Here is a 22,713-nt window from a genome sequence, read left to right as displayed (position 1 = left end):
TCTCCTATTTTAGTAGGAGAATCCAGGTGGCAGTTGAACACTGGAAAAGTCCTTAGCAGGATCACTGAGCGCATTACTTAGACAAAAGTGTGGCCAAACTTACCACCATCACATAACAAGGGCCCCTTTTCTCCAGCTTCTAATGATATTTTCCTCTCTTTCCTGTAAATTCCCACTAATAGCCTCCTAGACAGCCTTAAAGATCCTGCTAATAATCTAAGGCTCTGCAGGCTTTCACTAACACTCCCCTCTGGCCCCTTCCAGCATCTGCCTACTACCCAGTCCCAAAATGGCAACGCCACATTTTAGGGTTTGTTATGTCAATTTCTCACTTCCTGGTTCCAAAATTTTTATGCTATACATTGCTGCATAACAAACAGACACAAACCTTAGTAGTTTAGAACAACAATCATTTATTTGGCTGAGATCAACAATTTTGGCAGGGCTCAACAGAGGCTTGTCTCTGCTCCATACAGCATTGGCTGTGGTGGCTCCACTGGAGGATCCACTTCCAAGATGACTCACCTGTATCACTGATGACTGCTGGCTGGAGCTCAGCCAGGGCCTCAGTGCCTGTCCATATGGGTCTCTCCAAGCCAGCATCTCAAGAGAACTAGGTAGAAACTGTATCACCTTTTGTCTTTTATGATCTATGGAAATCACATAGTATTACTTCTACTGTAATCACAGGCCTGCCCAGGTTCATGATGAGAGAACAGAGACCCACCTCCCTATGTCAGGAATGTCATGACCGTGGGATGGGAGATGCGACCATCTTGGAAAATACAATCTATCACAAATTAGATGCAACATTGGGATGGATTATCAGCCCTTTATAATTTGGGGCATCATGGTAGCCTAAGTAGCAGTCTGACTGCTTTAGCTCAGTCTAGAGCAGTTCTCAAAGGGTAGACCATATGCCAGTTGTGATTCATAACAAAATTCCATCACATATAGCGAAATGAAAACATAAAAGTCTATAATAAAACTTAATTTATTCAACTTAAAGAGCAGAGCCTTACACTGAAATCATATCTTCCCCTTTTTTGGTGTTAATATGTCTTTTCTTCTCTTAAATGATAGCAATAACAGATAATAGCTGTTTTCTTAATGATGTCATACCAATCTCCTCCCTTTTTTATTTTTTTACAGTTTTCTAATCAATGAAAAAAAATACAAAAGCCTAAGGAACCACTATCTAGAAGTTATCAGAACACTTAATGTAGCCTTTGCTTTACTACCTCTCAAATAATGTGATTTTTAATTTACTAGTATGCACCTTGAAATAGTAATTAATTATTCTGTGGGTGTGTGGAAAAAGTCATGCAGCTACTCGAGTAATAGCTAAAACTCAAAGTATAAGGACCTTTCACACTCCTGTGAATATACTTATAATTCAATGCAACAATAGGTCACAAGACATATCGTATCTCTCAAAACATACTAAAGTAACAGATCTACAGATATAAATGTATATTCAGACTGTCACAACAATGAAATCTTTGAAATGAGATCCAGGAATTCCTTGGTAATCACCAGGTTCATATGCCTAAAAAGTAATGTGGCATTCAAGAAGAAAGTTTAAAAATAGACAATTAGAGAAGAAACTAGATATACAGTCATAATGCTCGACGTGTGTGTGGCTTGTCTTCTGGAGGAGCAGGAGTGGAAATAGGGCACTGACACTAGCAAAATATGGAGAAAAGGATTCAGGATTCATTTCCATTAAGGCGAACAAGCTTTATAGATGAATGAAGACTACTGAGTTCTATGAAAAACGTGGCACCGAAAGAGAATTCATTCAACTATTATTTACTAACTTACTATGTTACAGGTTCTTTAGGAATGAAGAAAAACAAGACAAGGCCCCTATCCTCAAAAAGCTCAATAGTTCACATGTGAACAATTAAATAGAATACAGTATGAAGCTATTAATGCTATGGGTGCCCCAAAGAAGGAGGGATTAATTCTTCCTAACACTGGGGATAGAGGTCATGGAATGGAGAATTACAGATTGCCTCGCCAAGGGTCAGGATTGACTTTTTTTCAGCTTTATTGAGGTATAATTGACAATATAATTGAATATTGTCATATTCAAGATCAAGGCTCAGAAAATGTAGAATTAGAGTAGAAATAACAAAAACGGCACCTGGCCTTTTCCCAAATTATTGCGGTGCTTAAAGATAATAGACTTCTCACAATCTACAATATTAAGAGAACGGAGCAAACAAAGGTCTTCTTTGCACTACTCCATAAACACCCACTGGATCTACCAGAGAGGGGAGTGAGAGTCATTGCCCTTTTCTTCTGCTTAAGGCAACTGAAACTGAATTGCTCATACATAAAAAAAAAATCTCAAAACTTTTAAATTTGTGAGACAGTGTTACCTCAAAATCATGGTTGAGAAAATGCCAACTGACAAGGAATTACTGAATTGCTCATTTCTTTTCCTTCCCCTCAACAACGAAAAACTAGCTTTCAGGATGGGACAAAGAAGGAAGAGAATAATTTTCTTTCTATACAACTTTTCCGGAAAGTCACAGAGTAGTAGAAGGTTCAGGGACTCTTAGACAAAGTAGATAAAAGGACATTCCAAATCACTAATATGAAACCAACGATATCTAAAATGTAGGTAATATAAAACAAAAGGAAAATGGCAGGTAGTACAGATATAATAACTATATTGCTAAACCTACTGAGTAGGGGAAATCTAAATATAAAACTAAACAGATTTGTATTTATTAATTTAAAGACAAGGGTGTTAAAGATAAACAGGAAGATTTACTAAGAGACTATATCCCACCTTAAAGGTGAATTTTAATTTGGACATAAAAAAGTAATAGCTGTATAAGCAGAGGACCCTGATCCAAACCATCCTTAATATTTCCTTGCTCCAGAATGTCATCCCATAGCTTCCCTTTTGAGAGAGGGAGAACAAATTTTTCTTCTGGAAATGGCCAACATGTCTTTTTTTTTTTTTTAATAGAATTCCTCCAGAAATTTCCTGCCTCAGTTACACAGAAAACTGTTAGATTCTCTAAGTAGCTTTTAAAGCTTCCATATGGTCTTTGTGAGTGACTCACAGCCAAGTGCTTTCTGGAAGGAGTACGTGGAACTCACATGAAACTGACTTGCAGAGGCAGAGGCAAGGCCAGAGAGTCTGGACATAAGCATGCTGAATGGGGTAAAACGAAACAAGGGAGATTTAATTTCATACTTAAACATTTTTATAAAACCCCACATCTATTTAACTTCAGTCGGCATGAATAGGTTTGTCTTTATAGATATAGAAGAAGATGCGGCCTTTTATAAGACTTCTTTTCTGACCATGGCTTAGAATACAGATTTGGCACTTTTCACTTGACCTGAAAGGAAGCAGATTTTTAAATTACATTTAATTAGCTTGCTATAGCAAACAAAAATGAAGCCAGTTTTTAAAAACAATGGGCATGAAATCATAATGTCCAAGCCTGAACCAGTCATTAATGAAACCTTGATGTTTGTATGTCAATTCAAGTATTCCCACCTTTTTTTTTAATATTTAAAGCTGTGAGATCACACTTATATAATCAGTATTACTGTTCCTAATTCAGCCATGTGAATAAACTGCTTAACCTCATGTGTTTGCACTTTCTTCATTGTAAAACAAGGGGGTCATTTCAGAGGTTCCATCAAGATCTAACATTTCTATAATATGAACATGCAAGATACTGGGGTGCTTGGAGGGGACAGAGAGGACTTGGGTAAAGAGGCAATTTTTTTAAATTGAAGTATATTATATTTACAATGTTGTGTTAATTTCTGCTATACAGAAAGTGATTCAGTTATACATATATATATATATATATTCTTTTTCATATTCTTTTCCATTATGGTTTATTACAGAATATTGACTATAGTTCCCTCTGCTATACAGTAGAACCTTGTTGTTTATCCATTCTATATATAATAGTTTGCATCTGCTAATTACAAACTCCCAACCCATCCCTCCCCTACCCCCCCTTGGCAAACACAAGCCTGTTCTCTATGTCTGTGAGTCTGTTTCTGTTTCGTAGATAAGTTCATTTGTGTCATATTTTAGATTCCACATATACGTGATATCATCATATTTGCCTTTCTCTTTCTCTAGGTCCATCCATACTGCTGCAAATGGCATTATTTCATTCTTTTTTATGGCTGAGTAGCATTCTGTTGCATATATATACCACACCTTTATCCATTCATCTGTTGAGGGACATCTAGGTTGTCTCCATGTCTTGGCTATTGTTAATAGTGCTGCTATGAATATAAGGGTGCATGTATCTTTTTGAATTACAATTGTTTCTGGATATATGCCCAGAAGTGGGATTGCTGGATCACATGGCAACTCTATTTTTAGTTTTTTGAGGAACTTACATACTGTTTTCCACAGTGGCTGCAGCAATTTACATTCCTACCAACAGCACAGGAGGGTTCGCTTTTCTCCACACCCTCTCCAGCATTTGTTTCTTATAGACTTTTTAATGATGGCCATTCTGACTGATGTGAGGTTGCACCTCACTGTAGTTTTGATTTGCATTTCTCTAATAATTAATGATGATAAACATCTTTTCATGTGTTTATTGGCCATCTGTATGTCTTCTTTGGAGAAATGTCTATTTAGGTCTTCTGCCCATATTTTGATTGGGTTGTTTTTTTGTTATTGAGTTGTATGAGCCATTTGTATATTTTGGAAATTAAGCCCTTGTCGGTGGCATCATTTGCAAATATTTTCTCAAAGCTTTTAAGTTTGATTAGGTCCCATTGGTTTATTTTTGCTTTTATTTCTACTGCCTTGGGAGACTGACCTAAGAAAACATTGCTACGATTTATGTCTGAGAATGTTATTCCTATGTTCTCTTCTAAGAGTTTTATGGTGTCATGTCTTATATTTAAGTCTTTAAGCCATTTTGAATTTATTTTTGTGTATGGTGTGAGAGTGTGTTCTAACTTCATGGATCTACATGTGGCTGTCCAACTGCCAGCACCACTTGCTGAAGAGACTGTCTTTTTCCCATTGTGTATTCTTGCCTCCTATGTCAAAGATTAATCAACCACAGGTGTGTGGGTTTTTTTTAGGGCCTTCTATTCTGTTCCACTGATCCATATGTCTGTTTTTGTGCCAATACCACGCTGTTTTGATTACTGTAGTTTTGCAGTATTGTCTGAAGTCTGGGAGGGTTATGTCTCCTGCTTTGTTCTTTTTCCTCAGGATTGCTTTGGCAATTCTGGGTCTTTTATGGTTCCATATAAACTTTAGGCTTATTTGTTCTAGTTCTGTGAAAAATATCATGGGCAATTTGATAGGGATCGCATTAAATCTGTAGATTGCTTTGAGCAGTATGGCCATCTTAACAATATTAATTCTTCCAATCCAAGAGCATGGGATATCTTTCCATTTCTTTGAATCATCTTCAATTTCCTTTATTCATGTTTTATAGTTCTCAGCATATAAGTCTTTCATCTCCTTGGTCAGGTTTATTCTTAAGTATTTTTTTGATGCAATTTTAAAAGGGATTTTCTTTTTACATTCCCTTTCTGACATTTCTGTGTTTGTGTAAAGAAATGCAACCAATTTCTGTATGTTAATCTTATATCCTGTTACCTTCCTGAATGCAATTATCAGTTCTGATAGTTTTTGTGTGGAGTCTTTATGGTTTTCAATATATAGTATCATGTCATCTGCATATAATGACAATTTTATCTCTTCCCTACCAATATGGATATCTTTTATTTCTTTTTCTTGTCTGATTGCTGTGGCTAGTACTTCCAAAACTATGTTGAATAGAGGTGGTGAGAGTGGGCATCCTGTCTTGTTCCAGATTTTAGCGGGAAGGCTTTCAGCTTTTCACTGTTGAGTACTGTATTGGCTGTGGGTTTGTCATAAATAGCTTTTATTATGTTGAGATAATATTCCCTCTATAACCACTTTCAAAAGAGTTTTTATCATGAATGGATGTTGAATTTTATCAAACGCTTTTTCTGCATCTAATGAGAGGAACATGTGGTTTTTGTCTGTTATTGATGTGGTGTATCACACTGATTGACTTGCATATGTTGAACCAACCTTGTGACACTGGGATAAATCCAACTTGGTCATGGTGTATGATCTTTTTTATATGTTGTTGGATTCATTTTGCTAGTATTTTGTTGAGAATTTTTGCATCTATATTCATCAGAGACATTGGCCTGTAATTTTCTTTTTTGGTTGTGTCTTTGTCTGGTTTTGGTATCAGGGTGATAGTGGGAGTGTTCCCTCCTCTTCAGTCTTTTGGAAGAGTTTGAGAAGGATCGGCATAAGTTCTTCTTTGTATGTTTGGTAGAATTCTCCTGTGAAGCCATCTGGTCCTGGACTTTTGTTTGTAGGGAATTTTTTTTATAACAGATTCTATTTCACTTCTAGAGATCAGTCTATTCCAATTACCTATATATTTTTGATTCAGTTTTGGTAGGCTGTGTGTTTCTAGAAATGTGTCCATTTGTTCTAAGTTGTCCAATTTTTTGGACAGACTCCTCGTAAAGCCCAAGGTTGTCAAAAAGAGGACCAAGAAGGTCATCAAGCACCAGTCAGATCAATATGTCAAAATTAAGCAGAACTGACAGAAATCCAGAAGCATTGACAACAGGATGCACAGGAGATTCAAGGGCCAGATCTTGATGCCCAACATTGGTTATGGGAGCAACAAGAAAACAAAGCAGATGCTGCCCAGCAGCATCTGGAAGTTCCTGGTCCACAATGTCAAGGAGCTTGAAGCGCCACTGTTGTGCAACAAATCTTACTGTGCTGAGATTGCTCACATCTCCTCCAAGAACCACAAAACCACTGTGGAAAGAGCAGCCCAGCTAGCTATCACAGTCACCAATCCCAGCACCAGGCTATGCAGCAAAGAAAATGAATAGAGGGCTTCCCAGGTGGCGCAGTGGTTGAGAGTCTGCCTGCCGATGCAGGGGACACCGGTTCGTGCCCCGGTCCAGGAAGATCCCACATGCTGCCGAGCGGCTGGGCCCGTGAGCTATGGCCGCTGAGCCTGCGCATCTGGAGCCTGTGCTCCGCAGCGGGAGAGGCCACAACAGTGAGAGGCCTGCATACCGCAAAAAAAAAAAAGAAAGAGAAAATGAATAGATTGCTCATGGGCACATTGTATTTGTGTTAATAAAACCATGAAACTTGACCAAAAAAAAAAAAAATCTGTGTACTGATTTATTTAAGTAATTTACTTTCCAATTGTGATTTTCTCTTTCCTATAGATTCTTGCTTCTTTTCTATTTAGAGAAGACCTTTCAATATTTCCTTTAGAACAGGTTTAATATTGCTGTATTCTTTTAGCTTTTGCTTGTCTGAGAAATTCTTTATCTCTCCTATTTTAAATGATAATCTTGCCAGGTAGAGTATCCTATATTGCAGATTTTTCCCTTCAGGACTTTGAATATATCTTGCCACTCCCTTCTGGCTTGCAACATTTCTGTAGAGAAATCAGCTGATAGCCTTATGGGGGTTTCCTTGTAATTAACTCCTTGTTTTCCTCTTGCTGCCTTTAGAATCCTCCCTTTATCTTTCACTTTTGCCACTTTAATTATAGTATATCTTGGTGTAGGTCTGTTTGGGTTCATCATGTTTGGGACCCTTCATGCTTCCTGTACCTGGATACGTTTCCTTCTTTAGGTTTGGGGTGTTTTCAGCCATAATTTCTTCAAATACATTTTTGATTCCCTTTTCTCTTTCTTCTCCTTCTGGGATCCTTATTATGTGTAGACTGGCGTGCTTTATATTATCCCATAGGTCTCTTATATTGCTTTCAATTTTTTTTCATTTGGCTTTCTGTCTGCTGTTCTGATTGGGTGATTTCCATTATTCTAACTTGCAGATCACTTATTCGCTCTTCTACATTATTCAATCTGCTACTTATTGCCTTAAACTCAGCTTTCATCTCAGCAAATAAGTCTTTTAATTTGTCTTGGTTCCTCTTTATAGTTCCTGGTCCTTTTTACAGTAATCTGCATTTCTATCAATAGCCCTTCTTAATTCCTTAAGTATTTTCAGTATCTCCTTTTTAAACTCGGTGTCTATTAGACTGAAGAGGTCTGTTTCATTATTTGTTCTTTCAGGGGAATTCTCTTGATCTTTTAATTGGGAGTGGTCCCTCTCATTCTTCATTTTACTTATATTTCTCTTACTCTATGAGTTTAGTAGAAACAATTATCTACTGTGGTCTTGGAGGGCTATTTTTATGTAGAAGTGTCCCTGTGTAGCTTGTGTGGGTTTAATATTTTTGGTGCAAGGGCTGTTTTTTAGCATGGATGGCTGCCACATCTTTCCTCAGTGTCTGCTGGCTGTTATCCCACTGACGGGGATATGACTGATGTTGTGGAGAACAGAGTAGGTGTTGGATGTTGAACGGGGCCTCCTCTTTGCTCTGTGGTTGTTACAGCCCTGCTGGGGGCAGGGTCTGCTCCCTAGTTGTTGGCATAGAAGCCCCCAGATCCATTTCTAAGCTGCAGTGTGACATAGGCAGGATTGGAGCGCTCCCACTGGAAGAGAAGCCACTGAGTATTCCTCCATCGGAGCTGTCCATCGGGGAGTTCACTCTGTGATGTCACCTGTCACCCACTGCATGAGCTCACAAAGTACACTGTTGTGCACACTACCCTCGGCCCTGCCTCCACTGTGGGAATGCAGGCTATCAGCCCTGGTGCCCCTCAGGCGCTGTGATCACAAAGCCACCAGCACAGATCCATAGGCGTCAATCCACTGAAGTCAGGTACCAGGACCACAGCAGTTGCGCACCTGGACCTGCCATGGGAGCTAGGGAAATAGCCCAGACTCTGGCCCCACCTCCACGTGCATGCAGCCACAAAGCCCACAGCTGCTAAGGCCAGACCCGTCCCAGCCATAGGAGCACCCGTTGTCCACTCAGATGTCCCACAGGCACTGAGTTTACAAAGCAAGCGGCGGTGCTGTGGATCACATGCCATGGGGGGAAGGCTCTGCTTTCTGCCCCACCTCCACGTGTGGGCAACCTGCTGGTGCTTGCATGCTCCCAGAGCTCATAGAGGTGGCAATGAGAAAGAGGCTGCTATGGCAAGCCCCACCCCCCCACTTCACTTATGCATTAACAATGGGGTTTCAATGGCGGCACACACTGGCCGTAAGCATGCCAAAAGTGAGGTTGCAATGGCGGGTCCTGTCCTTCTCTTCGAGTGCCTCTTAACAATGGCACTTCACTTCTACGGTGGGCCAGGCTTCTTCCACATACATCCTGCAACACACATCCTGCAACATCCTGGTTGCAGCCCTTACCACACTCCAGGCCCTTCAGGCTGCCTCCGCAGGGTTAACCCCAGTACTCTCCCCAGGTCTGTCCTCTGAAGCCCGAGTTTTTGCAAACAGCCCTCACATGTAGGTCCACATCTCGGACTGGGGACTTCAGCAAGGCAGCACAGATCCTCTGTGCCGGTCTCTCTCTGTTCTTCCTGCTGCAAACCAGCTTCTACACTCTCCTCCAAGCCTCTGAAGCTCCCTTTCTGTCCCAGGTGATCTCTCCACCAGTGCGGGGGCTTCCCAGGGTACGAGAACCTTTCCACTTTCATAGCTCTCTCCCAGGGGCACAGGTCCTATCCTGCTTGCTTCCTTTTTTTTTTTTTCTTTCATCCTACCTAGTTACATGGAGATCTTCCTCGCACTTCTGCGTGTCTGAGACTTTCTGCCAGAATTCAATAGGTATTCTGTGATAACTGTTCCACATGTAGATGTATTCATTATGTATTTGTGGGAAAAGGTGAGCTCCACATCGTTCTATTCCACCATCTTGATTGGAGCCTCTGCAATTCTTCCTCAGAGATGAGAAGGGAAGGAGGGAGGGTTGTTGGGCCAGACTAATAATAGTGGTAGCTTGGGGGGGGAAGGTGGGAAGTGAACTGTATAACCAACAACTCGTCTTAACCATCTCATTCCTGGACTATACTGGTCTCACTCTCTCTGCTCTCTTCTCCCACCAATCCATTTTGCAAGGACAGCCAGATTATTCTCCACTACTTAATCCCTCGTCTCTCCTACCCCAAACAAAGCCTTTAATGGCAACCCACTGCATTGAAAGTAAAGTCCAAACTTTGAAGCTTATAATTCAGTACTTTTTAAAAATTTATTTATTTTATTTTTGGCTGTGTTAGGTCTTCATTGCTATGCACAGGCTTTCTCTAGTTGCAACGAGCGGGGGCTACTCTTCATTGCAGTGCGTGGGCTTCTCATTGCGGAGGCATCTCTTGTTGCAGAGCACAGGCTCTAGGCACACGGGCTTCAGTAGTTGCATCACGTGGGCTCAGTAGCTGTGGCTTGTGGGCCCTAGAGTGCAGGCTCAGTAGTTGTGGCACACGGGCTTAGCTGCTCCATGGCATGTGGGATCCTCCCGGTGCAGGGATCGAACCTGTGTCCCCTGCATTGGCAGATGGATTCTTAACCACTGCACCACCAGGGAAGTCCCTAATTCAGTACTATTAATGAAATGATCACAAGCTAACTTTCCAACCTTATTTTCTACTCTTCCTTAATGTGTACTCAACTACAATCAGCCAGATGGATACTGACCACTTCCTTAGTCCCATATTTCAACTTTTCATCATTATGTTGTGTTTCATTCCAGAATTCCCCACATATTCCACCTTGGTTACCTATCCTTTCAGGTAATTCCTCTTTCTTCATGATGCCTTCCCTTTATGCTTAGGCTTCCCTGAACATACACAGCTCTTAGTTTATCTTTTCAAGTAGGCATGTTTACTCACAAAGTGGTTGGTGGACTCCTTAAAGACAAGGATGGTGCAAAGGCATCTATTTCCCTTCAGGGGACCTAGGAGAGTGCTATGTGTATGCTCATTCGACATTAGGTACAGTTGGCAAGGGACAGTTTGTCATACTACCTAGAACAGATTCAGTGCCTTAACCTTTAAAAAACCATGGCTCCTTTCGATAAACATAAAAATTTTAAGTACTGGGTATCCACGTACAAAAGAATGAAGCTGGACCCCCTAGCTCACACCATATACAAAAATTAACTTAAAATGGATCACAGACATGTTTAGACATAAGGGCTAAAAAAACTACAAAACTCTTACAAAAAAACATAAAAGTAAATATTGGTGACCGTAGATAAGGCAATGTTTCTTAGATATGACACAAAGCACAATCAGCAAAAGAAAAAATAGATAAATTCGACTTCATCAAACTTAAAGCCTTTTGTGCTTCAAAGAACACAATTAAGAAAATGAAAAGATAATCCACATAATGGGAGAAAATATTTTCAAGTCATATATCTGATAAGAGACTTGTGCCCAAGATACATAAAAACCTTTACAATTCAACAGTAAGAAGAAAAATACATACATGTGGAGACTAAACAACATGCTACTAAAAAACCAATGAGTCAATAAATAAATCAAAGAGAAAAACAGAAAATACCTCAAGACAAACAAAAATGGAAACACAACTTTCCAAAATCTATAGAGGATGTAGGAAAGGCAGTTCTAAGAGGAAAGTTTTTAGCAATATAGGTATACCTCAAGAAACAAAAATATCTCAAATAAACAACCTAACCTTCCATGTAAAGGAATTAGAGGAACTTCCCTCGTGGTCCACTGGGTAAGAATCCATGCTCCCAATGCAGGGGGCAGGGGTTTGGTCCCTGTCGGGGAACTAGATCCCACATGTATGCCACAACTAAGAGTTCACATGCTGCAACTAAGAAGCCCGTGTGCCGCAACTAAGAAGCCCACATGCTGCTACTAAGAAGCCTGCATGCCACAACTAAGAAGTCCGCATGCTGCAAATAAGATGTCCACATGTCAGAATTAAAGATCCCACATACCACAATGAAGATCCCGCATGCCGCAACTAAGACCCAGCACAGCCAAAATAAATAAATACAATAAATAATAAATTTAAAGTACTGTCATTTTAAAAAAAGGAATTAGAAAAAGAAACAAAGCCCAAAGTTAGCAGACGGAAAGAAGAAAATAAATATCAGAGCGAAAACAAACAGAGATCAAAAAACAACAGAAAAGATCAATGAATCCAAGAACTGGTTTTTTGAAAAGGTAAATAAAATTGATAAACCTTTAGCCAGGCTCATCAAGAAAAAAAAGAGAGAAGACCCAAATAAACAAGAAATGAAAGAGGAGAAATAACAACTGCTATCACAGAGATACAAAAAAAATCATAAGAGAATATTATGAACAGTTACATGCCAACAAATTGAACAACCTAGAAGAAATGGTCAAATTTCCAGAAAAACACAACTTTCAAAGACTAAATCAAGAAGAAATAGACAATCTGAACAGACCAGTCATTACCTGTGAAATTGAAACTGTAATTTTAAAAACTTCCAGAAAGCAAAAGACATGACTAAACGGCTTCACAGAAGAATTGTACCAAACATACAAAGAAGAGTTAATACCTAACCTTCTCAAACTATTCCAAAAAATTTTTAAGATGGGAGAACACTCCCAAATGCATTCTATGATGCCACCATTACCCTAATACCAAAATGAGTCAGGATGGCGGTGTGGGAAGACTCCAAGTTAGCATCTCCCCACAACTAGGGCACCTGCCAGCCGCTGGTGGGAAACCCTGATGCCCAAGGAGATGGGAGGAACCCCCAAGTGAAACGGTGGGACTGAGAGGGGAGGAGAAGTGGAAGCCAGACAGAATCAGCACCGCTGAGGCCGGGAGATCAGGACAGGCAGGCGGGAAGAGCCTTCCAGGAGGAGTGGGAAAGCAGCAGAGGGCAACTGCCCCACCCATTCGAGCCCAGGAAGCCTCCTGGGCTCCCAGGTGAGGTCCCCCACTCTCTGAGACCAGGGGTGGTAGGCAAGCCTGAGCACCTTCTTTTGTGTTGAGGCTAAACCCCGCCTCCCACAGCCCCCAGGGCCTTTTCCAGCCCTGTGGGTCCTGAGCATAGGCCACGCCTACCACCCAAACCTTGCCCTTGCTTAGGCCCTGCCCTCCATAGCTAAGGCCTCCCCGCCTTTTTCCTTTTTTCTTTTTTTTTCTTTTCCCTCCTCTTTTTCACTATTGTGGTACAGTTGTAAATTCTGGTTGTTTAGTTATCTACATTTTTATTTTTGTATTCTTTCTCACATATCTGTTAGTTTACTAGTTTAATTCTATTTTTTACTTTGTTATGATTCTCTCTTTTTTTTTTGCCACCCCACGCGGCTTGCAGTATCCTGGTTCATGAGCCAGGGGTCAGGCCGAAGCTCCTGCACTGGGAACTCCGAGTCCGAACCACTGGACTAACAGAGAACCTCAGTCCCCAGGGAATATTCATCGGAGTGAGGTCTCATGGAGGTCCTCAACTCAGCACCAAGACCCACCTCTACACAACAGCCTACAAATTCCAGTGCTGAAAGCCTCAGGCCAACCAATCACCGAGACGGGAACACAATCCCACTCATTAAAAAAAAGAAAAAAATGAGACAGCAAAAAAATATGTCACAGATGAATGAACAAGGTAAAACCGTACAAAACCAAACAAATGAAGAGGAAACAGGCAATCTACCTGAAAGAGAATTCATTGTAATGATGGTAAAAATGATCCAGAATCTCAGAAATAGAATGGAGGCATGGAATGAGAAAATAAAAAAATATTTAACCAAGATCTAGAAGAACTAAAGAACAAACAAATAACTGAAATGAAAAATACACTAGACAGAATCAATAACAGAATAACTGAGGCAGAAGAACAAATAAGTGAGCTGGTAAACAAAATGGTGCAAATAACTGCCAAGGAGCAGAATAAAGAAAAAACAATGAAAAGAATTGAAGACAATCTCAGAGATCTCTGGGACAACACTAAATGCACCAACATTTGAATTATAGGGGTCCCAGAAGAAGAAGAGAAAAAGAAAGGGTATGAGAAAATATCTGAAGAGACTATAGGTGAAAACTTCCCTAACATAGGAAAGGAAATAGTCACCCAAGTCCAGGAAGTGCAGAGAGTCCCATACAGGATAAACCCTAAGAAAAACACACCAAGACATATTAATCAAACTAACAAAAATTAAATTCGAAGAAAAAATATTAAAAGCAGCAAGAGAAAAACAAAAAATAACATACAAAGTAATCCCCATATGGTTATCAGCTGATTTTTCAGCAGAAACTCTGCAGGCCAGAAGGGAGTGGTAGGATATACTTAAAGTGATGAAACAGAAAAACCTACAACCAACATTACTCTACCCAGCAAGGATCTAACTGAGATTCAACAGAGAAATCAAAAGCTTTTCAGACAAGCAAAAGCTGAGAGAATTCAGCACCACTAAACCAGCTTTACAACAAATGCTAAAGAAACTTCTCTAGGTGGGAAACACAGAGAAGAAAATGACCTACAAAAACAAACCCAGAACAATTAAGAAAATGCTAATCAGAACATACATATCGATAATTACCTTAAACATGAATGGATTAAATGCTCCAACCAAAAGACACAGGCTTGCTGAATGGATACAAAAACAAGACCCATATATATGCTGTCTACAAGAGACACACTTCAGACCTAGGGACACAAACAGACTGAAAGTGAAGGGATGGAAAAAGATATTCCATGCAAATGGAAATCAAAAGAAAGCTGGAGTAGCAATACTCGTATCAGACAAAATAGACTTTAAAATAAAGACTGTTACAAGAGATAAGGAGGGACACCACATACTGATCAAAGGATCAATCTAAGAAGAAGAGTTAACAATTATAAATATTTATGCACCCAACACACAAGCACTTCAATACATAAGGCAACTGCTAACAGCTATAAAAGAGGAAATCAACAGTAACACAATAATAGTGGGGGACTTTAACACCTCACTTACACCAATGGACAGATCATCCAGACAGAAAATTAATAAGGAAACACAAGCTTTAAATGACACAACAGACCAAATAGATTTAGTTGATATTTACAGGACATTCCATCCCAAAACAGCAGATTACATACACTTTCTTCTCAAGTGCACATTGAACATTCTACAGGACAGATCACATCTTGGGTCACAAATCAAGCCTCAGTAAATTTAAGAACATTGAAATCATATGAAGCATCTTTTCTGACCACAACGCTATGAAATTAGAAATCAATCACAGGGGAAAAAACATAAAAAACACAAACACATGGAGGCTAAACAATACAATACTAAATAACCAAGAGATCACTGAAGAAATCAAAGAGGAAATCAAAAAATACCTACAGACAAATTACAATGACAATACGACAATCCAAAACCTATGGGATGCAGCAAAACCAGTTCTAAGAATGAAGTTTATAGCAATATAAGCCTACCTCGAGAAACAAGAAACATCTCAAATAAACAATCTAACCCTACACTTAAAACAAGTAGAGAAAGAAGAACAAAGAAAACCCAAAGTCAATAGAAGGAAAGAAATCATAAAGATCAGAGCAGAAATAAATGAAATAGATACAAAGAAAACAATAGCAAAGATCAATAAAACTAAAAGCTGGTTCTTTGAGAAGATAAACAATATTGATAAACCATTAGCCAGACTCCTCAAGAAAAAGATGGAGAGGACTCAAATCAATAAAATTAGAAATGAGAAAGGAGAAATCACAAATGACACCGCAGAAATACAAAGGATTATAGGAGACCACTACAAACAACTATATGCCAATCAAATGGAAAACCACAAAGAAATGGACAAATTCTTGGAAAGGTACAATTTTCCAAGACTGAACTAGGAAGAATTAGAAAATATAAACAGACATATCACAAGTAATGAAATTCAAACTATAATTAAAAATCTTCCAACCAACAAAACTCCAGGACCAGGTGGCTTCACAGGTGAATTCTAACAAACATTTAGAGAAGCACTAACACCCATCCTTCTCAAACTCTTCCAAAAAATTGCAGAGGGAGAAACACTCCCAAATTCATTCTACAAAGCCACCATCACCCTGATACCAAAACCAGAAAATATATCACAAAAAAAGAAAATTATAGACCAATATCACTGATGAACATAGATGCAAAAATCCAGAACAAAATACTAGCAAACAGAATCCAACAACACATTAAAAGGATCATACACCATGATCAAGTGAGATTTATCCTAGGGATGCAAGGATTCTTACATATACACAAATCAATCAATGAGATACACCATATTAACAAATTAAGGAATAAAAACCATATAATCACTTCAATAGATGCAGAAAAAGCTTTTGACAAAATTCAACACCGATTTATGATAAAAACTCTCCAGAAAATGAGCATAGAGGGAAACTACCTCAACATAATAAAGGGCCATATATGACAAACCCACAGCAAGCATCATTTTCAATGGTGAAATACTGAAAGCATTTCCACTAAGATCAGGAACAAGACAAGGATGTCCACTCTTGCCACTATTATTCAACATAGTTTTGGAAGTCCTAAAAGAAATAAGAGTAATCCAAATTGGAAAAGAAGGAGTAAAACTGTCACTGTCTGCAGATGACATGATACTATACATAGAAAATCCTAAAGATGCCACCAGAAAACTACTAGAACTAATAAATGAATTTGGTAAGGTTGCAGGATACAAAATTAATGCACAGAAATCTCTGGCATTCTTATACACCAACAATATAAAATCAGAAAGAGAAATTAAGGAAACAATCCCACTTACCATCGCAACAAAAAGAATAAAATACCTAGGAATAAACCTGCCCTAGGAGGCAAAAGACCTGTACTCAGAAAACTATAAAACACTGATGAAAGAAATCAAAGATGACATAAACAGATGGAAAAATATACCATGTTCTGGGATTGGAAGAATCAATATTGTGAAAATGACTGTACTACCCAAAGCAATCTGCAGTATCAATGCAATCCCTATCAAACTACCAATGGCATTCTTCACAGAATTAGAACAAAAAATTTTACAATTCATATGGAAACACAAAAGACCCCAAATAGCCAAAGCAATCTTGAGAAAGAAAAATGCAGTTGGAGGAATCAGGCTCACCCACTTCAAACTATACCATAAAGCTACAGTAATCAAGACAGTATGGTACTGGCACAAAACCAGTATAGATCAATGGTACAGGATAGAATGCCCAGAGATAAACCCACGCACATATGGGCACCTAATTTACGACAAAGGAGGAAAGAACATACAGTGGAGAAAAGACAGCCTCTTCAATAAGTGGTGCTGGGAAAACTGGACAGCTACATGTAAAAGAATGAAATTAGAACACTCTCTAACACCATACACAAAAATAAACTTCAAGTGGATTAAAGACCTGAATGTAAGACCAGACACTATAAAACTCTTAGAGGAAAACATAAGAAAAACACTCTTTGACATGAAGACACTATTTGCATATGACAAGATACTCTATATAGAAAACCCTAAATTCTCCACCAAAAAACTATTAGAACTAATAAATGAATTCAGTAAAGTTGCAGGATACAAGATTAATGTACAAAAATCTGTTGCTTTTCCATATGTTAATAATGAACTATCAGAAAGAGAAAGCAAGAAAACAAGCCTGTTTAAAATCCTATTCAAAATCGCATTAAGAAAACCTAGGAATAACTGTAACCTCAGAGGTGAAAAACCTATACTCTGAAAATATAAAACATGAATGAAAGAATTTGAAGATGATAAATGGAAATGGAAAGACATCCCATGTTCCTGAATTAGAAGAATTAATATTGTTAAAATGTCCACACTACACAAAGCAATCTACAGATTTAATGCAATCTCTCTCAAAATACCAATGGCACTTTCCACAGAACTGGAACAAATCATACTAAAATTTATATGTAACCATAAAATACCCCAATTTTCCAATGCAATCTTGAGAAAAAAGAACAAAGCTGGAGGTATCACATGCCCTGACTTCAGAGTATACTACAAAACTACAGTAATCAAAACAGCATGGTGCTGGCACAAAACAGAAAATTAGATCAAGGAACAGAAAAAAGAGCCCAGAGATAAACCCATGCACATATGGTCACCTAATTTATGACAAAGGAAGCAAGAACGTACAATGGAGAAAAAACAGCCTCTTTAATAAGTGGTGCTGGGAAAACTGGACAGCTACATATAAAAGAATGAAATTAGAACATTTTCTCACACCATATATAAAAATAAACTCAAAATGGATTAAAGATCTAAATGTAAGATCTGAAATGATAAAACTCCTAGAACACAGCATAGGCAGAACACTGGCACAAATCACAGCAATAATTTTTTGGATCTGTCTCCAAAGGCAAAAGAAACAAAAGCAAAGATAAACAAAGGGGACCTAATTAAACTTAAAAGCTTTTGCACAGCAAAGGGAACCATGGTCAAAAAGGAAAGACAACCTACAGAATATTTGCAAATGATGCAACCAACAAGGGGTTTTTATGCAAAATATACAAACAGCTCAGACAACTCAACATCAAAAAACCAAAAAGTCCGATTAAAAAATGGGCAGACCTGAATTTTTCAAAATTCAGACATTTTTCCAAAGAAGACATACAGATGGCCAACAGGCATACAAATAGACACTCAACATCACTAATCATCAGAGAAACACAAATCAAAACCACAATGAGTTATCCCCCCACACCTGTCAAAATGGCCATCTTCAAAAAGTCCATAAATAACAAATGTTGGCAAGGATATAGAGAAAAGGGAACCCTCTTGCACTGTTGGTGGGAATGTAAATTGGTGCAGCCACTGTGGAAACAGTATGGAGATTCCTCAAAAAACTAAAAATAGAACTACCATATGATCCAACAATTCCACTCCTGAGTGTATATCTGAAGAAAATGAAAACACTAATTCAAAAAGAAACATGCATCCCAATTTTCATAGCAGCATCAATTTACAACAGCCAAGATATAAAAGCAACCTAAGTGTCCCTCAAGAGATAAATGGATATGGAACTCCCTGGTGGCCCAGTGGTTAGGACTTGGTGCTTTCACTGCCAGGGCCCAGGTTCAATCCCTGATTGGAGAACTAAGATCCCACAAGCTGACTGGCATGGCCAAAAATAAAACCAAAAAAACAAAGCAAAACAAAGAGATGAATGGATAAAGAAGATGTGTCGGGGGCATGTGTGTGTGTGTGTGTGTGTGTGTGTGTGTGTGTGTGTGTGTTTATATATGTATGTTTACTCAGCCATAAAAAAGAATGAAATTCTGCCATTTGCAACAACATGGATGGACCTAGAGGGTATTATGCTTAGTGAAATATGTCAGAGAAAGTCATATGCTCTATGTTATCACTTACATGTGGAGTCTAAAAAATTTTTATAAAACAAATGAATATAACAAAACAAACAGACTCACAGATATAGAGAACAAACTAGTGGTCACCAGTGGGAGAGAGAAGATGGGAGGGGCAAGATAGGGGTAGGGGATTAAGAGATATAAACCACTACACATAAAATAAATAAGCAACAAGGATATATTGAACAGCACAGGGAAGTGTAGCCATTATTTTGTAGTAACTTTAAATTCTATTAAAATATTGAATTACTATGCTGTACACCTGAAACTAATATATTATTATAAATCACCTATACTTCAATTAAAAACATAAGAAGACAACTCAACTTAAAAATGGGCAAAAGATTCAGAGACATTTCTCCAAAGAAAATATACAAATGGCCAGTAAGCACTTGAAAAAATGTTTAACGTCACCAGTAATTAAGGAAATGCAAATCAGAACTACATTGTTACTTCATACCCACTAGAACAGCTAAAAAAAATTTTTTTAAGATAATAACAAATGTTGATAACAATGTGGAGAAATTGGAATCCTCATATATATTGCTTATGGGAATGGAAGTTTGGAAAAAGTTTGGCAATTCCTCAAAAGGTCAGAAATAGAGGTACTATATGACCCCAGCAATTCTACTCCTAAATATATACCCAAGAGAAATGAAAGCATGAGGCCACACAAAAATTTGTACACAAAAATTCATGGCAGCATTATTTATAATAGTCAAATAGTAGAAACTCAAGTGTCCATCAATTAATGAATGGATAAAGTTGAATCCATACAATGGACTATTGTTCAGCGATAAAAAGGAATACTGACACATATTACAACATGGATAAACCTTAAAAACATTATGCAAAGCGAAAGAAGCCAGATACAAAAGGCAACAGACTATATGATCTATCTCTGAAATGTTCAGAACAGGCAATCCATAGAGATAAAAAGTAGATTAGTAGTTGCCAGGGACTTGTGGAAGGGAGGAATGGGCAGTGACTACTAACAGATACGGTGTGTCTCTTCGGGCTGGTAAAATGTTCTAAAATTAGACAGTGGTGATGATTATATAAATCTGAAAACCGCTGAATTTTTCATTTTTTAAATGGTGCATTTTATGGTATGAGAATTCTATCTCAATAAAGCTGATATTTTTAAAATCTTAGGTACACCTGCCACCAAGATTCTGACAGTGCACCTTCTCCACTGACAGGACAGTATTCCCACAATAGGTTTTTCAAACTATAGAGTTACATTACTGAAAATGTTTTTTTCAAATTCTGCCGCTCTATCTCCTTGAAGGACATGTCTTCCTGGTTGAAAATCACTGGTCAAAACTATAGTAAATTACATAAAATTAAATGATTAATGATGGTAATAAGATTAGTACTAGACATTCTCTGTAGAAATAACTCTGTCATTATTTTTATTATTAATATTGTAACTCAATGAAACTGAGTTATAGATTAGTGCCTGTAACAAGGTTAATGGCTACTTAATGAAGATTGTTGAAATCAGATTATCTCAGAAATAACAACATTGAACCTAATTTTCATCTTTTCTGACACTCAAACCATTTTTATCCAAAACTTACGTGGTGTAGCCATTTTTGTGAAGATAGGAGTCACAATATCTTCCAATTGCTGTTTCTGCTCAAAAAGCTCATTAATGGAAGCTTCTAAATGGGTTTCCAGCCATTCATTTTTTATACGGCATGCATTGAGGATGGTATTCTAGAGACAGTAACAAAGAATTTACCTTCCACTTGTTTATTTAAAAATAAAACTCTATATAGTAACTCTAAACCAGCACTGTGCAACAGAACTTTTTGTGATGATGGAAATGTTCTGTATCTGCATTGTCCAATACAGTCACCATTAGACATACATAGCCAGTGAGCACTAGAAAAGTGGCTGAGGAACTGAATTTTTAATTTTATTTAATTTTAATTAATTCTAATTTAAATAATCTCATATGGCTAGGGGCTACTATATCTGACAGTGCAGCTCTAACATTAGTGGAATGTGCGTATAAAGAAACTCATAATCTAGAGTCATGAAGCCTTGGGCCAGTCTACACCTTCTCCCTAATTCTTTATTTTCAATGAGCCTGTGATAAAGAAAAGTGTTTGCAAAGGTTGGAAAAAAACGGGTGGATGGTATGAGCTGCATGCAACTCCACGGGCAATGCCGAGGATATTTTATTCTTTCTCAGGTGGTTCACAGAAGAAAGTGCAAGAAATGCAAAAAGAGCTTCACCTCACTGAAAACCTCTCAATTTGCATTGCAGAACCATCTCTTTGCACATGAGCAGCAAACTGCTGATATCTGATTTAAGATGTTCATTACTCTATAGTTTGTAATAATATAGAGACACGAATAAATGTATATGCAAAAAAATAAAAAATAAAATAAAGGGCTTCCCTGGTGGCACAGTGGTTGAGAGACCGCCTGCCGATGCAGGGGACACGGGTTCGTGCCCCAATCCGGGTAGATCCCACATGCCACGAAGCGGCTAGTCCCGTGAGCCACGGCCGCTGAGCCTGCGCGTCCGAGCCTGTGCTCCGCAACGGGAGAGGCCACAACAGTGAGAGGCCCGAGTACCGCAAAAAAAAAAAAAAAAGGAATAAATGAAGGAAGGGAGGGAGAAGAGAGCAGTGAGGACCGCTACCTACCTCTAGTGCATTAGTGTAGAAATTAAAGATACAAGGCAAAAATCTCGGAAGACTTCAGAGCAAACTATAATCACAATGCAGTACCTTGTCTTCCTTAAAAAGCTTCCCTGGTCCCTTTGCTGTATCTGTAACAATTGCAGAGACATTTGCGATATATTTTTTTAGCGCCAGCCTTGCATCTGAAAGAATAGAACAGTAAAATGCATATTAATAAGACAAAGACCAAAAAATATGCATGACAAACATTACATGCTTGTAATGTACATTTATATCTCCAGAGTTTTATAAAGACTGTATAGGAGATTTGTTGCAGTTGTTTTCCTTGGGGAACTTCAAAAGGATAACATTCAACTAGCATAGCACTTTGGGGCACTCACTGTATTCCTAGAATTGCGCTAAAATTTTTTTTTTTTTTTAATTTATTTACTTATTTAGTTTTGGCCGCGTTGGGTCTTCGTTGCTGCGCGCGGGCTTTCTCTAGTTGCATTGAGTGGGGGCTGCTCTTTGTTGCGGAGCACGAGCTCTAGGCGCGCGGGCTTCAGTAGTTGTGGCTCGCGGGCTCCAGTAGTTGTGGCTCGCGGGCTCTAGAGCTCAGGCTCAGTAGTTGTGGCGCACGGGCTTAGTTGCTCCGCGGCATGTGGGATCTTCCCGGACCAAGGCTCGAACCCATGTCCTCCACATTGGCAGGCGGATTCTTAACCACTGCGCCACCGGGGAAGCCCTGCGCTAAAATTTTTAAAGAGCAAATAAACATAAAATGTGATACCCGATA

General features: G+C 38.6%; 1 protein-coding gene and 1 pseudogene across 12 annotated transcripts in view; one reads left to right on the top strand and one right to left on the bottom strand.

Annotated features, from left to right (window-relative positions):
• The window catches only part of SLC9C2 (solute carrier family 9 member C2 (putative)), a 150,877-nt gene that overhangs the window by 94,773 nt on the left and 33,391 nt on the right, over positions 1-22,713 (bottom strand). For 10 of the 11 annotated variants that reach the window (XR_013831670.1, XR_013831671.1, XR_013831672.1 and 7 more), the window contains exons 4-5: positions 22,026-22,120; positions 20,862-21,000 (exon numbers count right to left, since the gene is read on the bottom strand). Coding sequence is in view for 8 of the 11 variants with exons in the window: in XM_079945813.1 (XP_079801939.1) it covers positions 20,862-21,000; positions 22,026-22,120 (234 nt within the window). In the remaining 3 variants the exon portion in view is untranslated. Of the gene's footprint in view, positions 1-426; positions 3,366-20,861; positions 21,001-22,025; positions 22,121-22,713 lie in introns of those variants that run through there. The other variant, XM_079945812.1, reaches the window with a different exon arrangement.
• Positions 3,461-7,095, top strand: LOC307194305 (large ribosomal subunit protein eL32-like; annotated as a pseudogene). The gene is made up of 2 exons: positions 3,461-3,498; positions 6,528-7,095. The product of its transcript is annotated as a large ribosomal subunit protein eL32-like (transcript).

The sequence above is a fragment of the Stenella coeruleoalba genome (genome assembly GCF_951394435.1).
Source record: "Stenella coeruleoalba genome assembly, chromosome: 1".
Lineage (NCBI taxonomy): Eukaryota > Metazoa > Chordata > Mammalia > Artiodactyla > Delphinidae > Stenella > Stenella coeruleoalba.
Note: the sequence above shows the minus strand (reverse complement) of the source record. Positions and strands in the feature narration are given on the sequence as shown.